Raw genomic sequence first — 21,555 nt, 5'->3', positions numbered from 1 at the left:
TTCATAAAGACACAAAAGTGCTCTGCAAAGCACTGGCCCTCAGACTGGGTCCGATAAATTCCCAGTTAATGAACGATAACCAATGCGGTTTCCTTCCTGGAAGTAAAACTACTGTGAACATGCGGAGATTGATGCATGTTTTGAATGAAGTGGAGGGCAGGGTTGAAGGAACTGTTATTTGTCTCTACCGACATTGCCAAAACCTTTGATATAGTTGATTGGCATTAACTTATGAAGATTTTTGGGGTCTATGAGGTTTGGTGTGCACTTAATTAATAGTCTGGGTACCCATCTTATATACTGATCCCACAGCAAAAGTAAAAGTTGTCCGCTTGCGCTCAAACCCATGGACGGTGGAAAGGGTCACAAGCCTAGCCGTCCAGATTCAACAGGATTTGGCTGATTGGAGAATGAAGTGGGGGTAGTTAACCATCGGGTGTCCCTTTAAATGGATGACACTCTCTATTATGTTTCGGCCCCACGGATGTCCCTCCCTCTTTTATTACACCACTTGGATACCTTTGTGGAGCTTTCTGGTCGTAAGGCCAGCCATAGAAAATCATTATACTTCCACCGTCCCAGAGTTGCCCATACCCTGGAAACTGTTCAGTTCCATTATCCGGGAGTTACAGTGGCACATAGAATACAAAAACGCATGAAGTGTAATATTTAGAGGCCTTAGGGGGGGCCTGCGCTCCACCGTCTGCTTCTAGACTACTCTCCCCTTATCTCTTATAGGATGAGTGGCTGTTGCCAAAATGGTGTTTCTACCACATTGCCTCTACACGATGCAACAGTCACTTGACACCCTTCCCTGCTCTGTCTTTTGGAGATTGCACTCCCTCCTTACTACATTGATATGGGTGCGTGGTAGAAGAATAATCTCCTTGTCTTCCCATTAGTGGAGTGGGACTGGCGGTCCCCAACCTGGAATGGTACTACTTGGCTTCACAGATCCAGCATGCAGCACACTGACTTGCAGAGGGGAGTAACTGAGAGAAATCACTCCTGAGAAACGATGCACGTGTCCCGGCAATTCCTCAGCTCTTGATGGCGAGTGGTCCTTATTCGTCTACGGTGCCATACCTTATCAAGTACAGAGCCCCATTGTGGGAAAGGACTCTTAAAGTAGTACTGGGGAGGGCATCCTTTGCCAGGGACTTTAGTTTCTGGGACCTGCCTGTATTCTGAGTTCTCGCAGAATCAGTGGGTGTGACTGCCTGGAGAGAGGGAGTCTTTGAGACCCTCTGAGATTTATACCCTAATGAGGAGTTCTTATCCTTTGACAAAGCACAAGATTGTTATGAAGTAGGGACCAGGCAATTCTTAGCCCCTGCTGGTATGGCAGCCATAGCCCGGGATATATGTCCCACATTCCTGGCGGGACCAGTCATGTTGCTCACTTTCTGGGGATTGCTGGAGCTGTTGGGTGTCACCACTTAGTCTCTCATTTCTACAGAGCCATGACAGCCGACTGTGTGCGTGTTCCATACCCACTCAGGTGGCCTGGGACAAAGACCTGGGCACCCCATTAGAGGATGAACAGTGGAATAGGGTATGCACGTTGGTCAAGTCCAGCTCCGGATATGTCTTGTTTAAACTTACTCACCTTCATTTTCTACATTGTACATATGTCACACCCCTGTTCCTACACAAAATCGAATCTAGTAAACCCAACACCTGTCCTAGATGTTCTGCCCCGTGGCTTCATTTTTCACTTGGCCTGGGATTGTCACGCGGTTTATGCTTTCTGGTTGACTGTGGTGATGCGAGTGGCGGCTATGGAAAAGGTGTCGATCTCGATGGACTCTGTTGTTTGCCTGTTGGGTGATAGCCGACAACGGAAGGTCAGGAAAATAGAGTTTAAGTTCCTACACTTGGTACTACTTCTGCCCAAAAGGAGGGTTTCCATTACTTGGATGGCCCAGGCCGCCCCCAGCATAGATTAGTGGGCGACTGATGTGGCAGAATGGTCTGTGGCAGAGGAGGTACAATTACGAAAATGTAGACAGAATGATAAGACTGGTGAGGGCCTGTGGCTTGGAGGACCTTCTTACCTTCCGGACAAATGTATGGACGCCAAAAGCATGCAGGCGCCTCTTCAAATTACTTTGCAGATAATGAAACCCGAAGTCCTACCCCATGAAAGTGGAGGGGTTGAATTTGGGTGTGATAGTCTTGTATCGTTCTATATCACGAGCTGTACTGACCTCTCATATTATTTTTATTTATTTGTGTATTTTATAAAGCGTGCAGCTACCCCAACGGGGTGTCCCGGCGCTATTGAGCAGACAGCAGTTGGTCCAAAGCAGAAACTTACTAGCAGAAAAGAAAAGTTTGAAGGGATTTGCGGAATTCAGATTCCGACTGAATCATGCGGAGGTGAAGCGGAAGTTTGTTCCAGCGCTGGGTGGCACACACTTCGAAAGTTTTACCTCCAGATCGTGCTTTTTTAAATCTAGGAGTGATTAGTAGCAGTTTGGTGTTAGAGCGGAGAACTCTGGAATTACTGTATGGGCGAAGACTCGACCTAAGATGGGCTGGTCCTTTGCCTTTGGTAGTCCGAAAGGCCAGGGTCATGGCTTTGAACTCAATTCTTTTGGAGATGGGAAGCCAGTGCAGTTTGCGCAGGTAAGGGGAGATGTGTTGTCTAAGTGAAATGCAACCGACCAGATGGGCAGCGGCATTTTGCACTATCTGGAGTCTGTGGCACAGTCCTGCAGTCAGACCCAAATAGAGTCCATTGGCATAGTCAAGATGCAAAGTTATGAGCGCATGGACTATGGTTTTGCGGTTATTGCTGGATAGGTAGTTTATAAACTGTTTTATAATTTTAATTTTGCAGAAGCAAGCAGCAGAGACTGTTTGTACTTGATTAACAAAGGACAGACGATTGTCCCACCTGACCCCCAGGTTTCTAACCGAGTCCTTGGGGAGGGGGGCATGGCTCAGATCTTCAGGCCACCATAGATTGGAGTTTAGTGGAGAAGATTGATTGAAGAACAGGACCTCGGTTTTTCCTGTGTTGAGTCTGAGAAAATTAAGATCCATCCATTTCGCAATATCCCTAAGGCATGACTTTAGGTGATCGAAAGTGATGGATGAAGGCTCATTATAGGAGAAAAGGAGCTGGTTATCGTCCGCATATGACGTTATTTTAATGCCTGACTGTGAAATCATTTCGGCCAGAGGGGTAAAATAAACATTGAAAAGGAGCGGACTCAACGAGGAGCCCTGAGGGACACCCCATTTGAGTGGCCTAACTGAGGAGGTGTAAGGCGGAGTGTGGACCTGTTGTTTACAGTCAGAGAGGAATGAAGCAATCCAATTGAGAACCGTACCCTGGATCCCAATGGATCTCAGCCGTTTCAGGCGGATCGGGTGAGAGACGGTGTCAAATGCTGCCGACAAATCCAGCAGCACTAACACCGCCCTCAAACCCAGGTCGAGTGTCCACTGCACAGAATCCGCCATCTCAATCAGGGCCGACTCTGTGCTATAGCCCGAGTGAAATCCATGCTGAGAATCATGAAGGAGACCCTTGGACTCTATAAAGCTGGCAAGTTGTTGGTGAGCCAGCTTTTCCAGGATCTTGGCCGGGATGGGGAGAAGGGAAATCGGCCTATAGTTTCCCGGGGTCTCTGGGTCCGTATTAGCTTTTTTCAAGATGGGGACTAGAAATGCATGTTTCCAAGCCTCTGGATAAATGCCCGATCTCAGGGAGGCGTTTCATATGGAATTGAGATGGAGGTTGAGGAGTGCCGCAAGTGCTTTATATTGTTTTGCTGGCCAAGGGTCACTGGGAGAGCCAGATTTGCATTTAAGCAGTTCCTGGAGGGAGATGTCTTCTGATATATCAGTGAATTCCGCAAGGACTGATGCAGAGGTCTGATTAGCCATTAGTTCCTCCCCGATATCGGAGCTGTCTTTATTAGGGAAGGAGGCATAGATGAGAGCAATTTTCTCTTCAAAGAACTCAGAGAGTTAAGTGCAGAGAGACTGAGGCACAGGCTGGCGTCGATTCAAAGCCTGCGGATCAGTGAAAGATCTAACAATTTTGAAAATCTCTCTGGGGGCATTGCTAGCTTTATCAATTCTATCTGATAGAAAGCTTCTTTTGTGTTTTATAATGAGTTTACGGTATTCTTCAAGGACTGTCCGGTACTCAATTTTTCTTTCTGTCGAATACGTCAGTCTCCAGCAGCGTTCCAGTATTTTGCAGGCAGACTTTTTTTGTCTCAATTCCTCCGAATACCAGGGGGCTGCGGGTGAAGACCTGAAGGTTTTAATCTGTCTAAGGGGGGGCCAGTAAGTCAATCGCTTTGCCCACCCACTCATTAAGGTTGTAAATACTTGAGTCAAGGTCAGAGGCTGGAGACGGATAGGAGTCTTTTAAGTGGTCTTGGAGGGATTCTGGGGAAATTTTACTCCAGTTTCTACTGAATTCCTTAGGGGGAAAGGAGGGTCTATCATGATAAGTCATATGAACAGAAAAGGGAATGAGATAATGATCAGACCATATAACTGGTATGGGATCCTTGACCGAGATGTCAGGGAGATTAGAGCATATTAAATCTGGCGTGTGACTGGCTCTGTGAGTGGGGAGAGCTACTAGTTGGATAAGGCCATATTTGTCACATGATCAAAGATGGCTTTTTGTATTCTGTACTTATTACTTTTAACCAATTAAAACCAATAAATGATGTCTTAAAAAAACAAAAAGGCATGAGGGTGACCCTGCAGAGAGAGGACCAAGTCCAACACAAACCCTCCCACATAGCCTAACCTTAACTTTAACCATTTCTCTTTCCATAACCTCAACTCCCTTCTTACCCTAAACCATATTTTTAACTATTACCAATTCCCTAAAGTCAACTCTATCCCTTTTACAATTGATGAAATATTGATGTTTTAAAGTATTAAAAAATTACTTAATGTTCGTCATATTTTGCCTTTTGACAAAATGTATTAATGTGGTACATGGGCATTGCATTTGGTTGTCCTGGTGTCTTCATTTTCGCATAATTGCAGTCAATAATGATGCATTCCCGATATTTTTCATAAGGTCAAGCAATGTAGTTGCTGGTTCATTTGAAACCACTCCACAACAAAATCCTCGATCTCTTCTAAGCCACCATAATCGGCATATAATAAAGGGCACTTTTATTTCATCATTGTGAAATACTATTTAGAGCTGTTTTTTGTATTCCAGAATTTCCGTGAAATTGATAATAAAGGAAATACCATTGTGCAGAAAAAGGATGTGAGGAACCTGTTTTACACATTTGCACTTCCTATTGCACCAAATGAATTTGAAAAACTTTGGACAAGGTAAGTTACGACTAGTATTGTTTTAATGAGTGTTACTTAAAAGTGGAACAGCAGGCTGGAAAATGCTTCCTTACAATTAGAATCTGACATTCCAACATAATACATGTAATGTGGCATAGCCAGAGTACCAAAGACCCTAAAGCAAGCACAAGCACAGCAAATTGAGCTTTACCTCTTGGTTTGAGAAATAAATGGCAGCCATAATTGGGGTACCACGGACCCCTCAGATCCCCAGGTTCCAGTACAGTTGCAGCACAAAATCATAGCTAAGCTGTGAAGCAAAATGCTTCGTTTGGAACACAGTCAGAATTCCTATCCATTAAGATTCATGACAGCCTGTCAGTGATTGAAACCCTTGAATCTTTGAGGAGCATATCACAGTGATACTAGTCTTTGAAAACATGTGTTGTACGGCTATATATATATATATATATATATATATATATATATATATATATATATATATATACATATATATATATATATATTCAATCGAATCCTGGTAAACGATCCTTGCAATCAGGAAATTAACCAGAGCCGAGGCCTCAAACAGTGCTCAGTGTGATTTATTGGCACAAAAAGTTACCTTTGTCATTCCGTTTATTCAGTTGTATGACGGAACCACTATATATATAAACTATTGTGTTTTAATTTTGAAGACGATTAAAAGCAAGCCCACCTGGGGTCACATTTAGCGCACCACAAGTACCAGAAGGCCGTGTGAGGACCAGTAATTTAAAAAGAACTTTGCTGTCAGTCTTTGATTTATCGCCACTGTAGAAGGGATTTACAAGACTCCCGAAACGCAACTGGCGTAGATGCAACTTTGATGCTGGTACCTTGTCAACTTGCCTGCTTGCACGTTGTCATTAAACAAAGAGAGCAGAATTTTCTGTTTGAGGCGTCAATCCTTCGATCCTTGCGAGTCCTTTGCTGGCCCCACCTGGTACTCACAATAACGGAAGACAGACGGGCTCAGCGCCATTTACAGGGTGGTGCTGTTACGACGCTCGTTTGACATACGACAAAGCGGGCAGGTTGCTGCCAAGACTTTGCACCCACCCACTTGGGAAACTATTGTGTTTTAATTTTGATGACAATGAAAAGCAAGCCCTCCTGGGGTCACATTTAGCGCACCACAAGTACCAGAAGGCGGTGTGAGGGCCACGCCCACTGTGGCAAGTAATTTAAACGAAGGCGCGCAAAAAAGAACTTTGCTGTCAGTCTTTGATTTATCGCCACTGAAGAAGGGATTAACAAGACTGCCGAAACGCGTCTAGAGTAGATGGAACTTTGATGCTGGTACCTTGTCAGCTTGCCTGCTTACACGTTGTCATTAAAGAAAGAGAGCGGAATTTTCAGTTTGAGGGGTCAATCCTTTGGTGCTTACCTGTTGTGTTGGATGGATATTTATATATATATATCTCTTCCCAGCTCCAGTCCGGAAACCAGTGACCACCCAAGAACCATGTGCAATAAGTTTTTATTAGTTACGCGAATTCATATCGCTCCAGCGTGTTTCGGCTTTGAGCCTTTGTCAAGGCGAAGTAAGCCCAGCCAACAGTGAAAAATATGTACCAGAGCAGCATGAACATAGACAAAACGCTTCACTTCCTAACATGTTTGCTGTCATATCGGCATACATAATTAATACCGTGATTCATACACTGCTCATGTGCAAATTCTAAGCGACTATGTGCTACAAAAATGTGCAAATGTGAAAATATAAATGAAATTTTGAAAAATACAATTCATGAATCTCCCATTACTCACATAGTCCTAATGTTACCACAAGAACCAATACACAGGCTTCACTGTGAGTCAAGATGCAGTTTGTGTACTGTCTGGACAATGCCAGTTTATGGTTACTCATGAGACCGAAACGAATGTTAGAATAATCCTGTGAATATTCCAATGGGGTCAGCCCATCCATGGCATAGGTCGGTAAAAATAACTGAACTAAGTACTCCAAATGGATTAAATTGGATTAAAATACCGTTAGGGACAAATGCCCGTACACCCTTCTCAACGTGAGTCATGCAGTGCTGGTATGCCTGCTAAAGTTAAAAACCCATAAATCAAGGGAAAGTTATTACATTCAGTAAAATAAAGATGATGGGTCCTAGTTGTAATGTTCAAGTAGTATATTTATTCTTGGAATTAGATAGTCAGGTACAGCATTCAAGTAGGAATGGCAAGAAACCCCATAGGGAGCAGATAACTTCCTGCTCAGCCTCCAGGTAACTGATAAATCCCTTGAATAGCAACAGGTAGAATCACAGAGACATGACATAGAAAAGCAGACACTAAGGAGGGACAAAGAGAGAGGAAAAGCAGGATATAACACACCTCCCTACTTTAATTGAAAAAATGAATAAGACAAAAGATGAAACAGAAGATGGCAGAAGCAGAAAGGCAGAAGAAAGAAATAACATAAATGCACCAGACATAAACACCCTTGTAGTGACCTCAATAAGACGTGGAAACAGGAAACAGAGAGTAGTTGTAGGCAGGAACAAGTATTTAATCGAGAGAGAGAAGAAATGCATGCACCTCCAGTAAAGGTACGTCAAGAATGACACAAGATCCACCAGTTACTGTTGCCCAGCACCCAAACATTCCAATTACATATATAACATTCCAATTAAAGGAACATGCCATTACTACAACCCTCTTCAACATGATGGAAAGAAGAGGTAATATCAAAGGAGCGCAGGTACAAATGTTGTACAAGCACCGTAAGCTAACAAAAGAATGTAAGCTTAAATGAAATTAAAACTGAACATCTCAATACAAATTAGTAAAGGTACAGTATGGCTCACTACCATAGATAGAAAATGAAATATCAACTCCTCAAATGCGAATATTTTCGATTCCTCTAAAATAAAGCACAATAAAAATGAGCCCAACTTCTCAAAGTAAATACATGAACTCCTCTAAACATAGAGCACAGTAAAAGTGGTTCATGACAAAACGGCTCTTCACAGAAAATGCACAACTTCTCTATCAATAGAATAACACTAACCCCATGCAGCTCCTCACATTAAGTAACTAAAAATCAGCAATAAAACTGAGCCCTGCGGCTCCTGACAGTAAATAGATGAACCCCTCTAACCATAGAGCACTATAAGTGGTTCATCTGAAATGACAATAAAATTGAGCCCCTATGGCTTCTAATAGCAAGCACATGAACACCTCTAACAGTAGAGCACTATAAAGTGGTTCATAACAGAAATAAACATCAAAATTGAGCATCACTCCAGCTCATCATCACTAAGAATGAAAACAAACTGGAGCACCTCAAGATAGTTGAGCACATAAATGACCCCAATAAGCATAACGCCTACAAATCATCACCAAAATGAAAGCAAATGAGCACCTCAACAAAGGTTGAGCACAAACGTGGCTCCAGTAAATTAGGCAATAATAGAATACATTATTTCAAAATGTATCACTTGCAAATCCACACAGAAAAGAACATGTAACCGCATACATACATAACCTAGAAACAGAATTAAGCATTGAGCATATAAATCAATATTTAGCAGACCACAGTACTTAGAAGAAATGCACTCAAAGGTAAATTACAGCGCAAACTACACATTGCATAAATTAGGAAATATGCTAAATTGTTCACAACATCTTAAACATAACAAATCAAAATAATAAAAGTAGTCACCGTTGTCATTTGAATGAAGAGAGACACAAACAGCTCTGTAGAAATCTCCATGGGAAAATGTAAAGAAAATCAAACAGTACCTTGTTGGAGAACACCCTTTTTTTCAAGGAAAATAAATAAATAAATAAATCATGAAACAGCGAACTCCGGTGAGCGATCTCTCACCCAGGTTGTAGATCCAAATGTAGTGTAATGTCAGAAGTTAATGGTGTGCAGATCAAGTTTCAATTCTTGAAGTCAGGAATGTAGACAGACTCCCAAATGGTGTAGAGCCAAGCGCTGGCATGTGAATTCCAGACGACAGTGCACAAATATCGAAGATTGGAAGTTAAAGAAGAAATGCCGTAGTGCTGTATAACAGAGAAGTTGACAAAAGTACACACCAGAAGTACACGTAGTACTGCTGCAGAGTATGCTCAGGACGTGGTTGGCAGTACATTTTTTTGTGGCGGTACGTTTCTTGACGCCAAGCTGGGTGGCTCAAGGCACGTAGAAGCATGCAGGCGTCGATAGGCAGCTGAACAGGTGTCATGGAGGAACGAGGAGAGAAAGACGTAACAGAAGCACTCTGCCTCCACGCGACGCTAGAAGTAAGGTGAGTGTGCCCTGGAGCTCGAGCCACATCTTTATTTTTAAATTTTGAAACAAACAGTTGGCAAGAAATAGGCATCAGGTCTCAGCGTAGGCCACACGGCAAGCCAAATAACAAAGTAGAATAGCCGTCTCTTCACTCAAACTGCCAGTGCACAACCTCCAAGGTACCGAAACACGGAGTTCACACAGATTGATGCAGGCAGACTTTAATTTTAATTGCCGGTCATAACAGTCCCAGTAAGTAGCGCTTTTGTAAACAGTAGACCTTTAAACAGTAGGTTGGCACAAGTTGCGCAGGCAATAAACTGAAGTCCCAAAGTGAGCTGACAATCTTTTAAACAGCAGATTCCAGAAATACACAGGCACACTTTCATTTAAACAGGAGGTTGCAGAAGTAGCACAGGCACACCTAGGACAGACAGCAGCAGCAACGTTACTCACGTAAAACACTGACTCACTAGATGAAAACAGGGAGTCCTTTAAGTTTGCTCTAGTGCCAGATGATTTAGTAGAAGTATTACTTCAGCAAAGGTTATTCCAATGCTCTGGGTTGAGACTGTTCGTTGGAACCAGACACCGGTGGGATACCCAAAGCAGGAAAGTAACTTTTAACGTTTCTCTTCTTGTCTTTGGTTGCAATGATGTCCTTTTTAAATTCAATGAAGTTCTTTTTCTTTTAAATGGATCCTTTTTCACCTCGTCGTCAGTGTTACATTCAGTAAAATAAATATGATGGGTCCTAGTTGTAATGTTCAAGTAGTATATTTATTCTTGGAATTAGATAGTCAGGTACAGCATTCAAGTAGGAATGTAATATGGTAAGAAACCCCACCGGGAGCAGATAACTTCCTGCTCAGCCTCCAGGTAACTGATAAATCCCTTGAATAGCAACAGGTAGAGTCATGGATGACATCACAGAGACATGACATAGACAAGCAGACACTAACACTAAGGAGGGACAAAGAGAGTGGAAGAGCAGGATATAACAAAAGTGCCCATGACATATCACAGAAAAAACATCAGCAATACAAGGTTTAAAATACCGTCAGGGCAAATGCCGGTATACCCTTCTCCGCAAGAACCAAGCAGTGCTGGTAACCTGCTGAAATCAAAAACCCATAACTCAAGGGCAATATACATATTATACTTGCCACAAGACAGGTACCCTGAGGCAGTTAATGGGGCGGTCTGGCAGCCCATAATCTGCAGTGCAACGTGTCGGACACAATGAAGACACGTTCTGACTCACTTTGGTGATACAGTATTGCTATTTATTTTCAGTAGGCTCTCCCGACGTGTTTCGACCCAGCCGGACCTTTGTCATGGGTAACAGGAGTGTAACCACGACATAGTGAAGTAGTGAAAGTAAACATAGTCGAGGGGTCAATAACCTCAATGTACTTGCATATGCCTGATTTCATATTCACATGTCAATGGTAGCATAATATCAGCATTTAGTACAATATAATACAGTGAAAATAGGCTCCCACAATTAAAGCCTTTTATATGTATGTAACATTTGGCATCCAATTAAAGAAGCATTAGGTGTCCAATTTCAGTAATGCTTCATATTGATTATTTACTGCAGGCTACTGCTTAGAAAATAAACACTTGAATACAATAATCCTAAATGTTGTAAGCCAGGACATTTACACAGTAATGTGTGCTCACAGTTCAAGCAGTTAATGACAAGGTATGAGCCCGTGTATGGAGGACATCCGTTACCAGTACAGGTCAGAAAGTATCACAAAGTCGAGGTTTGGTTAGAGGTTTGTGGTCACTATGTCATCATGTCCTTATTAACATCCTCTACATTAACAGTGCAAAATCATCTTTTTGTACAAATGCAAATGCATAAGAAATTGTATGGCACAACCCGGTAAATACATAATATTGTGAGTCCCCCATTTGAGAAGCTTTTACCAATCATCTTGAGCTGTATATGTTGCATGTAGTCCCAGTACCAGTTAATAGGTGCCGTGCAGTTGCAGTTGGATAATTGGTTCGGCAGCCGCCATAATCCTAGACTGCAGTGATAGCACATATGCTCTATCAGTGATGAGTGTGTTATGCAGTTGTCCCAACAGTGTGTGCCATCACAAGAAGGGTGTTGCATGGTAATAAGCAAGTACTCCCCGAATTGTGAAAATGGTTGCATGTAGCGCGTGCAACATATTCTGACAGGAGTCAATTGGTGAGTGAAATAACCATTACTGGATTGTTGCCAAGACACTGAAAAAAATGATGATAAAATAAACAATCAATAGATCCAGCCCATGTGGGCAAAGTCCAGGCTATGACAGCTGTCAAAACTATACTGTATTGAATTATGATATAAAAGCCACAACAAGAACTGAGAGTTCTATATCTGTAAACAATCATTTCCAGGTGTGCAGCAAAAGGTTCATCAAGTAAAGGGAATGTTGCCTCATATTAAAGTTCCCGGTGCATCCGTGAAACTGTGTCAACTCTTGTGCAATAAGTGGTGTGTGACTATCACCCATTGAGGCACAATGCAAGGACCTAAGTGAAAAGAAACACAAGTGCAGTGATATTAAATATAATTAAAAGCAAAAACACTCATGAAACAATAAACAGAAGTAGAAAAACATCTAAATAACAGAACCTCCTAATATAAATGCATTGCCATCTCATCATCTGAATTCAAACCATGAGGGGATAATGTATCAACCCCTGAATCTGGTGCTCCACATCTTAAAGTAGTATTTTGGATTTAACCATAGAATAGCCCTGACAAAGGCAGTTAGAAAAGAATTATCAAGCTACTAAACACTTGTTAGTTAGTGCTGTGCAAGAATCAATAACTGTTAATTCATCAATTTTAAATAGTTCAACTACAGGTGATTACAGCATTAAGAGAATTGTGGAGTGCTCAGGAATTAGTGTGTTTTATAGTGACACTCGCCCACCATAATAATACCTTTTTAACTGTTAATATTGACCAGCAAAAAGATTGTACTACTTCACACATGTAAAATTTGAGCCAGTGTGCACCACAATACCCAGCTACCGATCTATGTTTATTGTCAGATAAAAACATAGCTGATCATATTCTGTACTTAGAGCCTGCCCTCCATGTGATGTATTGAGACCCCTGACATATTTGACTTTAAACATACCCCATTGGAATAGTTAAAAAAGGGTGTTCCTATTAAATGCAGAAGCCTCCCTTAAACCTCAAATACATCATATAGTTTAAAGCTGATTCTGATAGATACTTCTACCTGGGGATTCCTCACCTGTTCAATAATCCCATGCGTCAGACTGGATCTGGAAACGTCAAAGCTCTACAATGCATGGCGGGGGAGCTGGCTTTATATTATGCCTGAAGTGATGCCTGGTGACATCATCGAAACCAACGCCAGTTCCTTTTTTTCCACACCTTTGACGTGCACTTGCTCTCCCTCAGACAATGTATGTGTTTGTCCTCAGAAAAGGTCTGAACTAGTGCAGTGCTAGGAATGTCTCCTGTGCAGCATTCAGGCTTCAAGCCTTTTAGGGACTGTGTGGAACTGATATCCATCCTGCACTTAATCTGTCTCTGCAGGGCCGGCTCTAGGCTCATGGTGGCCCTGGGCAAGGAGCATAGGTAGGGGCCCGGAAGAGGGGGTCCGGGCGGGGCGGAGCGCGCAGGCCAGTAAAGAGGGGAGGGGGTCAGGGTGTTTAGAAGTGGAACAGAGCCGGAGGCCGCCAAATCCCTGCCAGGGGCCACCACGCAAATATGTATCCATCCTCAGAGGATTAATATATTAAGGATATATATTGGTGTGGTGGCCCCTGGGGTTTGGTGGCCCTGTGCAGATGCACAGCTTGCACATGCCTAGAGCCGGCCCTGGTCTCTGGTGTTTGGTGTTGGACCATGACTTCAAATCCTGTGAGTCGTACCTCAGCACGAACCTAAAGGCAATAAAGGAACAGAAGGCAAAACTGTACAAGGCATGGGCGATTGACGAAAAAAGAGGCAGGCAACGTTCCTGGGCCCACTCAAGGTCATCTCCCTCCCAGTCCTCAGGCAATAGAAAACAGCATATGAAACATAAGAAACACTTGTCAAAAGGTTAGTCGCCTAGGCACCTTCTGACTCTCAGGGGATCCTGATCCTCAGAGCCGGAGTTGGTCATAGTGGATGAGATCCGGCTGTTCTGGCAAATTCCTCTCTGGTGCCACCCCCAGATCTGGCACTTGAGCCCATTCTGCCCAGGCAAACCCAGGCGCCATTATCACCCTAACTTGACTTTGATACCCCAGAATCTGATCCAATGGTGTTTTTCAATGCCATGTTCAGCATATTGGCTAGGTTGGCTTCCCCCTCTAGCACACCTATGGACTTCATGGAGCCATATGACATGCCCATGTTCATGCCCTATGTTCCAACACTGTTCTAAGTTGCAAAAACAACAAGTGATGGACTGAATGTGGATCAATGTCACACACTCCCCCAGTCAAAAGATCTGGGCCCAAATCCATCGTTTTTTTGCACTCCACACCACCCTGGGTTAGACAATGGCGATATGCAAATCAGCTCTGACCCTGTTGCCCCATGGGAACAGTCCAGTCCGAACTACAAAAGCCATGTCCTTCCCAGAACGGAATCAAGCATCCGAGGACCGGACCGGTTTCGAGGTAACACCTCTCATCAGCCCGGCTAGCTTGACTCCAAGTGGTGTGGAGTGCCTGGGACCCACGTCTGGGCATCCCCAGCACACTTAGGGCGGCAATTGCAAAAACAACAAGTGATGGACTGAATGTGGATCAATGTCACACACTCCCCCAGTCAAAAGATCTGGGCCCAAATCCATCGTTTTTTTGCACTCCACACCACCCTGGGTTAGACAATGGCGATATGCAAATCAGCTCTGACCCTGTTGCCCCATGGGAACAGTCCAGTCCGAACTACAAAAGCCATGTCCTTCCCAGAACGGAATCAAGCATCCGAGGACCGGACCGGTTTCGAGGTAACACCTCTCATCAGCCCGGCTAGCTTGACTCCAAGTGGTGTGGAGTGCCTGGGACCCACGTCTGGGCATCCCCAGCACACTTAGGGCGGCAATTGCAAAAACAACAAGTGATGGACTGAATGTGGATCAATGTCACACACTCCCCCAGTCAAAAGATCTGGGCCCAAATCCATCGTTTTTTTGCACTCCACACCACCCTGGGTTAGACAATGGCGATATGCAAATCAGCTCTGACCCTGTTGCCCCATGGGAACAGTCCAGTCCGAACTACAAAAGCCATGTCCTTCCCAGAACGGAATCAAGCATCCGAGGACCGGACCGGTTTCGAGGTAACACCTCTCATCAGCCCGGCTAGCTTGACTCCAAGTGGTGTGGAGTGCCTGGGACCCACGTCTGGGCATCCCCAGCACACTTAGGGCGGCAATTGCAAAAACAACAAGTGATGGACTGAATGTGGATCAATGTCACACACTCCCCCAGTCAAAAGATCTGGGCCCAAATCCATCGTTTTTTTGCACTCCACACCACCCTGGGTTAGACAATGGCGATATGCAAATCAGCTCTGACCCTGTTGCCCCATGGGAACAGTCCAGTCCGAACTACAAAAGCCATGTCCTTCCCAGAACGGAATCAAGCATCCGAGGACCGGACCGGTTTCGAGGTAACACCTCTCATCAGCCCGGCTAGCTTGACTCCAAGTGGTGTGGAGTGCCTGGGACCCACGTCTGGGCATCCCCAGCACACTTAGGGCGGCAATTGCAAAAACAACAAGTGATGGACTGAATGTGGATCAATGTCACACACTCCCCCAGTCAAAAGATCTGGGCCCAAATCCATCGTTTTTGTTTTTGTGTGAATGTGTGACATTGATCCTCATTCGGTCCATCACCTGTTGTTTTTGCAAACTCGCTCTAAGTGTACTGGGGATGCCCAGACGTGGGTCCCAGGCACTCCACACCACTGGAGTCAAGCTAGCCGGGCTGATGAGAGGTGTTACCTCGAAACCGGTCCGGTCCTCGGATGCTTGATTCCGTTCTGGGAAGGACATGGCTTTTGTAGTTCGGACTGGACTGTTCCCATGGGGCACAGGGTCAGAGCTGATTTGCATATCGCCATTGTCTAACCCAGGGTGGTGTGGAGTGCAAAAAAATGATGGATTAGGACCCAGATCTTTTGACTGGGTTGAATGTGTGACATTGATCCTCATTCGGTTCATCACCTGTTGTTTTTGCAAACTCGCTCTAAGTGTACTGGGGATGCCCAGACGTGGGTCCCAGGCACTCCACACCACTGGAGTCAAGCTAGCCGGGCTGATGAGAGGTGTTACCTCGAAACCGGTCCGGTCCTCGGATGCTTGATTCCGTTCTGGGAAGGACATGGCTTTTGTAGTTCGGACTGGACTGTTCCCATGGGGCACAGGGTCAGAGCTGATTTGCATATCGCCATTGTCTAACCCAGGGTGGTGTGGAGTGCAAAAAAATGATGGATTAGGACCCAGATCTTTTGACTGGGTTGAATGTGTGACATTGATCCTCATTCGGTCCATCACCTGTTGTTTTTGCAAACTCGCTCTAAGTGTACTGGGGATGCCCAGACGTGGGTCCCAGGCACTCCACACCACTGGAGTCAAGCTAGCCGGGCTGATGAGAGGTGTTACCTCGAAACCGGTCCGGTCCTCGGATGCTTGATTCCGTTCTGGGAAGGACATGGCTTTTGTAGTTCGGACTGGACTGTTCCCATGGGGCACAGGGTCAGAGCTGATTTGCATATCGCCATTGTCTAACCCAGGGTGGTGTGGAGTGCAAAAAAATGATGGATTAGGACCCAGATCTTTTGACTGGGTTGAATGTGTGACATTGATCCTCATTCGGTCCATCACCTGTTGTTTTTGCAAACTCGCTCTAAGTGTACTGGGGATGCCCAGACGTGGGTCCCAGGCACTCCACACCACTGGAGTCAAGCTAGCCGGGCTGATGAGAGGTGTTACCTCGAAACCGGTCCGGTCCTCGGATGCTTGATTCCGTTCTGGGAAGGACATGGCTTTTGTAGTTCGGACTGGACTGTTCCCATGGGGCACAGGGTCAGAGCTGATTTGCATATCGCCATTGTCTAACCCAGGGTGGTGTGGAGTGCAAAAAAATGATGGATTAGGACCCAGATCTTTTGACTGGGTTGAATGTGTGACATTGATCCTCATTCGGTCCATCACCTGTTGTTTTTGCAAACTCGCTCTAAGTGTACTGGGGATGCCCAGACGTGGGTCCCAGGCACTCCACACCACTGGAGTCAAGCTAGCCGGGCTGATGAGAGGTGTTACCTCGAAACCGGTCCGGTCCTCGGATGCTTGATTCCGTTCTGGGAAGGACATGGCTTTTGTAGTTCGGACTGGACTGTTCCCATGGGGCACAGGGTCAGAGCTGATTTGCATATCGCCATTGTCTAACCCAGGGTGGTGTGGAGTGCAAAAAAATGATGGATTAGGACCCAGATCTTTTGACTGGGTTGAATGTGTGACATTGATCCTCATTCGGTCCATCACCTGTTGTTTTTGCAAACTCGCTCTAAGTGTACTGGGGATGCCCAGACGTGGGTCCCAGGCACTCCACACCACTGGAGTCAAGCTAGCCGGGCTGATGAGAGGTGGTACCTCGAAACCGGTCCGGTCCTCGGATGCTTGATTCCGTTCTGGGAAGGACATGGCTTTTGTAGTTCGGACTGGACTGTTCCCATGGGGCACAGGGTCAGAGCTGATTTGCATATCGCCATTGTCTAACCCAGGGTGGTGTGGAGTGCAAAAAAATGATGGATTAGGACCCAGATCTTTTGACTGGGTTGAATGTGTGACATTGATCCTCATTCGGTCCATCACCTGTTGTTTTTGCAAACTCGCTCTAAGTGTACTGGGGATGCCCAGACGTGGGTCCCAGGCACTCCACACCACTGGAGTCAAGCTAGCCGGGCTGATGAGAGGTGTTACCTCGAAACCGGTCCGGTCCTCGGATGCTTGATTCCGTTCTGGGAAGGACATGGCTTTTGTAGTTCGGACTGGACTGTTCCCATGGGGCACAGGGTCAGAGCTGATTTGCATATCGCCATTGTCTAACCCAGGGTGGTGTGGAGTGCAAAAAAATGATGGATTAGGACCCAGATCTTTTGACTGGGTTGAATGTGTGACATTGATCCTCATTCGGTCCATCACCTGTTGTTTTTGCAAACTCGCTCTAAGTGTACTGGGGATGCCCAGACGTGGGTCCCAGGCACTCCACACCACTGGAGTCAAGCTAGCCGGGCTGATGAGAGGTGTTACCTCGAAACCGGTCCGGTCCTCGGATGCTTGATTCCGTTCTGGGAAGGACATGGCTTTTGTAGTTCGGACTGGACTGTTCCCATGGGGCACAGGGTCAGAGCTGATTTGCATATCGCCATTGTCTAACCCAGGGTGGTGTGGAGTGCAAAAAAATGATGGATTAGGACCCAGATCTTTTGACTGGGTTGAATGTGTGAAATTGATCCTCATTCGGTCCATCACCTGTTGTTTTTGCAAACTCGCTCTAAGTGTACTGGGGATGCCCAGACGTGGGTCCCAGGCACTCCACACCACTGGAGTCAAGCTAGCCGGGCTGATGAGAGGTGTTACCTCGAAACCGGTCCGGTCCTCGGATGCTTGATTCCGTTCTGGGAAGGACATGGCTTTTGTAGTTCGGACTGGACTGTTCCCATGGGGCACAGGGTCAGAGCTGATTTGCATATCGCCATTGTCTAACCCAGGGTGGTGTGGAGTGCAAAAAAATGATGGATTAGGACCCAGATCTTTTGACTGGGTTGAATGTGTGACATTGATCCTCATTCGGTCCATCACCTGTTGTTTTTGCCAACACTGTTCTAAGCCACACTACCAGTGGCCAATGCCGGTCAGGCCGCTTCCAGCTCAGAGATAAGTGGCACAATCACCAACACCATGAGTGCTCCACCTCCCAGACTGCCGACACCACTGCCCCAACCATCCTCAACTCTTCTGGCACCCAATTGGCACTGCCAGCACTGCTTCCTGATCCCCCTGTACCCAAACCAATGCAAAAACATAGACCGAGGAGGGGGACCCAAAGATTCTAGGAGGAAGTGGCATACCATCACAAAACAGCCCTATCTTATGGCCAAACAATCCATGAGCTTTTTGGCTCTAGGTCCGACCCCCTAAGTCTGTATGGGATGGAAGAGGGCCAGACCAGTGCCCTTCAATCAAATGGCTGAATTTGCAGGCATCACTTGGGCCAGTGGCCTGAGTTGCAGAAGTATCATCCTTCATACGGTGGAGAGGAAGGCAGTGTAGATATTGGAATTACCACTCTCCTCCTTTGACATTGAAACTGATGTACTCATTGAGGTCCTTCAGACTGCAGCTCCTTAAATTGACCCTACTGGAGCCACCAGCGGATGTGGTCTGGAAGGGGAACTAGAAGACCTTTTTCTGAGGAATCTCTTTCTGTTCCTCTCCAGCCATGGTCACGGTATTGATGGATGCCTCCACGCTATGGTGGGGACCCCATCTGGAGGATCTGGAGATCAGGGGCCTCTGGTCTCTGGAGGAGTAAGTGTTTCATATCAACCTGCTAGAGCTGCAGGCAATTTGGCGGGCACTCAAGCCCTTCCACTTCTACATTCCCTGTTGGTCTGTCCAGCTCTTTAGAGACAATACAACCACAATGTTGTATATTAACAAGCAGGAGGGAGTAGGGTCTCAACTCCTTTGGCATGAGACATTGAGGCCATAGTCCTGGGCACACCATCAAGGGACCTGGGTAACAGCCAATCACTTTGTGGGGGTCTCTGAATCGCACAGCAGATAGCCCGAGCTGATGCTAATTTGCCAATCAGGAATGGCATCTTCTACAAGACATATTCCTGGGTATCTTTGCCCTGTGGGGCTCTCCCGACGTGTATTTGTTTGCCTCCTTGGAAAATGCTGGGGGCCAGTAGTGCCCTCTCCAGTATCTGTTGGGAGGAGTCTTGTGGTACCTCCTCAGACCTGCCAACTCATACGGTGCCACCGTGTGCCATACCATTTCAGCTTCCGCCATACGATCAGCCAGTGAGGAGCTGAAATCATGCGATGACAGGTAAGATGAACTGGAACCACTGCACACAGTGGCGTTCTAGCTACTGCCTCAGTGACCCTTTGTTTTTTCTTGGGAGGGATTGGTGGGGTCAGAGTTCCACTTAGGTAGCTCTTGGCAAAAGGCCCTGCCCCCTTTCAAGGCCCTGTCCTCTTCCTCACACAGTGAAATATATTTGTAAGTTGACTGGTCTGCCTTCTACACCTCATACTATATTACCTGCTTCAACTAACTCTCAGGGTAGATCTTCTCTACCGGGACCCGGCACCCCAATTTTCAGAACCTGCACTGTCATGCCTGGCAACTGAGAGGGGACATCTAAGCTCCTTTCAGCTTTCGCCAGAGGGGGATCAACACCATCTTATCAACTCGCTGTTCTTCTTCAAGCATCTTTGTCTCATGGTGTTCAGACAACTTATATTGCTTGAGAACCCAACTGTCATAATGTCCAGGTTGCACCCTCTCTCTCTGGCTCACAGTTGTTGCTATTCCTCGGTCTCCCAAACCAAAATACCCTGTTCACGTCCCGTACTGTGATGAGGTTCCTTAAAGGTTTAACCAATTTGTGTCCTTTAACTCCTTTTTGTTATTACCTTATGGAACTTAAGCCTTGTTCTCAACGTTTTTATGAGGTCTCCTTTTGAACCCCTTCACAGTTGCCAGTTGCAATTGTTGATTATAAAGACAGCCTTTTTGGTTGCTGTTATTTCGACAAGGCGGGTCAGAGAGTTGCAAGGTCTGAGTGCCCCTTTGCCATTCACATCCTTTTTACCAGAAAGATCAGTACCTAAGGTAAAGTAACTTTTTCTTCTTAAACATCAGGAGACGTAAATTGGTACTGCCACTTTTATCCTAGAAGAACTAGGCACTAATGTTCGTGGTGGTACAAATGACCAGTTATACTACTTTCATTCTCTTTATGTAGTCTCTCTAAGAACCTAGTAGGTAGCCTACAGTGGGCCCAGCCAGCAGCTGTGTGTGCCACATTGGGGCTTAAAGAAATTGATAAAGTGTCTCGCACTCACATATCCTTTCAGTGGCACCCCGTGCTGGACTGCATTGTTGTCGGGGTGCTTTATGTAACATTTAAATGTTTATATTAGTAGGTTTTTGGTCACCATATGTCTAAAATCACTTTGCGAGTTGCAACTTGCGATCTAAATGGCAAGCATCAGTCTTTTCTATGATTCTGAAACAGTCTTGTCACACATAGAAGTTGTTCCTTTTCGGATCTGGCTCCTCTACCTTGGAACACATCACCATTAGACAATGATAAGATGTTTATCACATTTCTAGGATTCAGAACAAAGTTAAGTTCATTTAGCTCATCTGTGGGATCCTGAGGCTGGACCAGTTCCATGGAAATCAGTACAAGTCCCCTCCATGAAGAACTTTCCAATCCAAACTACCAGGGCACATCCTTAGATCATGCTACGAGCATCGCCAAATCGGGGTTCTGTCTCTTTTAGGGATCACCAGTGTGGCTTGTGTCGATGACACAGTAAGCAAGGACTCTCGTTTCCAGATACCACCCAGTCCCTAAACGTAAGCAAGGTAAATACAAAAATGGCATTGGAAATATATTACATGAGATTTTTCTCCTACGAGGGTAATACCTCACAGCAGCATTCTACCAATTTTTGTTTAGCTGAGCAGTGTCACTAAAAGAGACTACCAGTCACACGTAAATCAGTCTGCTCTTGCCCCATACTCAGCTGTCCATCCTGAAATGCTGAGCCATGTCTTGTTCAGCTGTCCATCTTGAAATGCTGAGTCATGTCTTGTCTATATAGAACAAGAAGCAATCAGCCCCAAACTCTGTGTGAATGTTTGCAATTTGCCTGTGAAATGAATAGAG

The 21,555-nt window shown here is 45.4% G+C and overlaps 1 protein-coding gene across 1 annotated transcript in view; it reads left to right on the top strand.

Moving 5' to 3' along the window:
* Nucleotides 1-21,555, top strand: part of EFCAB6 (EF-hand calcium binding domain 6) — an 846,383-nt gene that overhangs the window by 543,889 nt on the left and 280,939 nt on the right. The window contains exon 21 of the mRNA XM_086922295.1: nt 5,213-5,331. Coding sequence (XP_086778421.1) covers nt 5,213-5,331 — 119 coding nt within the window. The remainder of the gene's footprint in view (nt 1-5,212; nt 5,332-21,555) is intronic.

Source organism: Lissotriton vulgaris, chromosome 1_1, assembly GCF_964263255.1.
Source record: "Lissotriton vulgaris chromosome 1_1, aLisVul1.2, whole genome shotgun sequence".
Lineage (NCBI taxonomy): Eukaryota > Metazoa > Chordata > Amphibia > Caudata > Salamandridae > Lissotriton > Lissotriton vulgaris.
The sequence above is the reverse complement of the archived record's forward strand: the minus strand, read 5'-3'. Positions and strand labels throughout refer to the sequence as shown.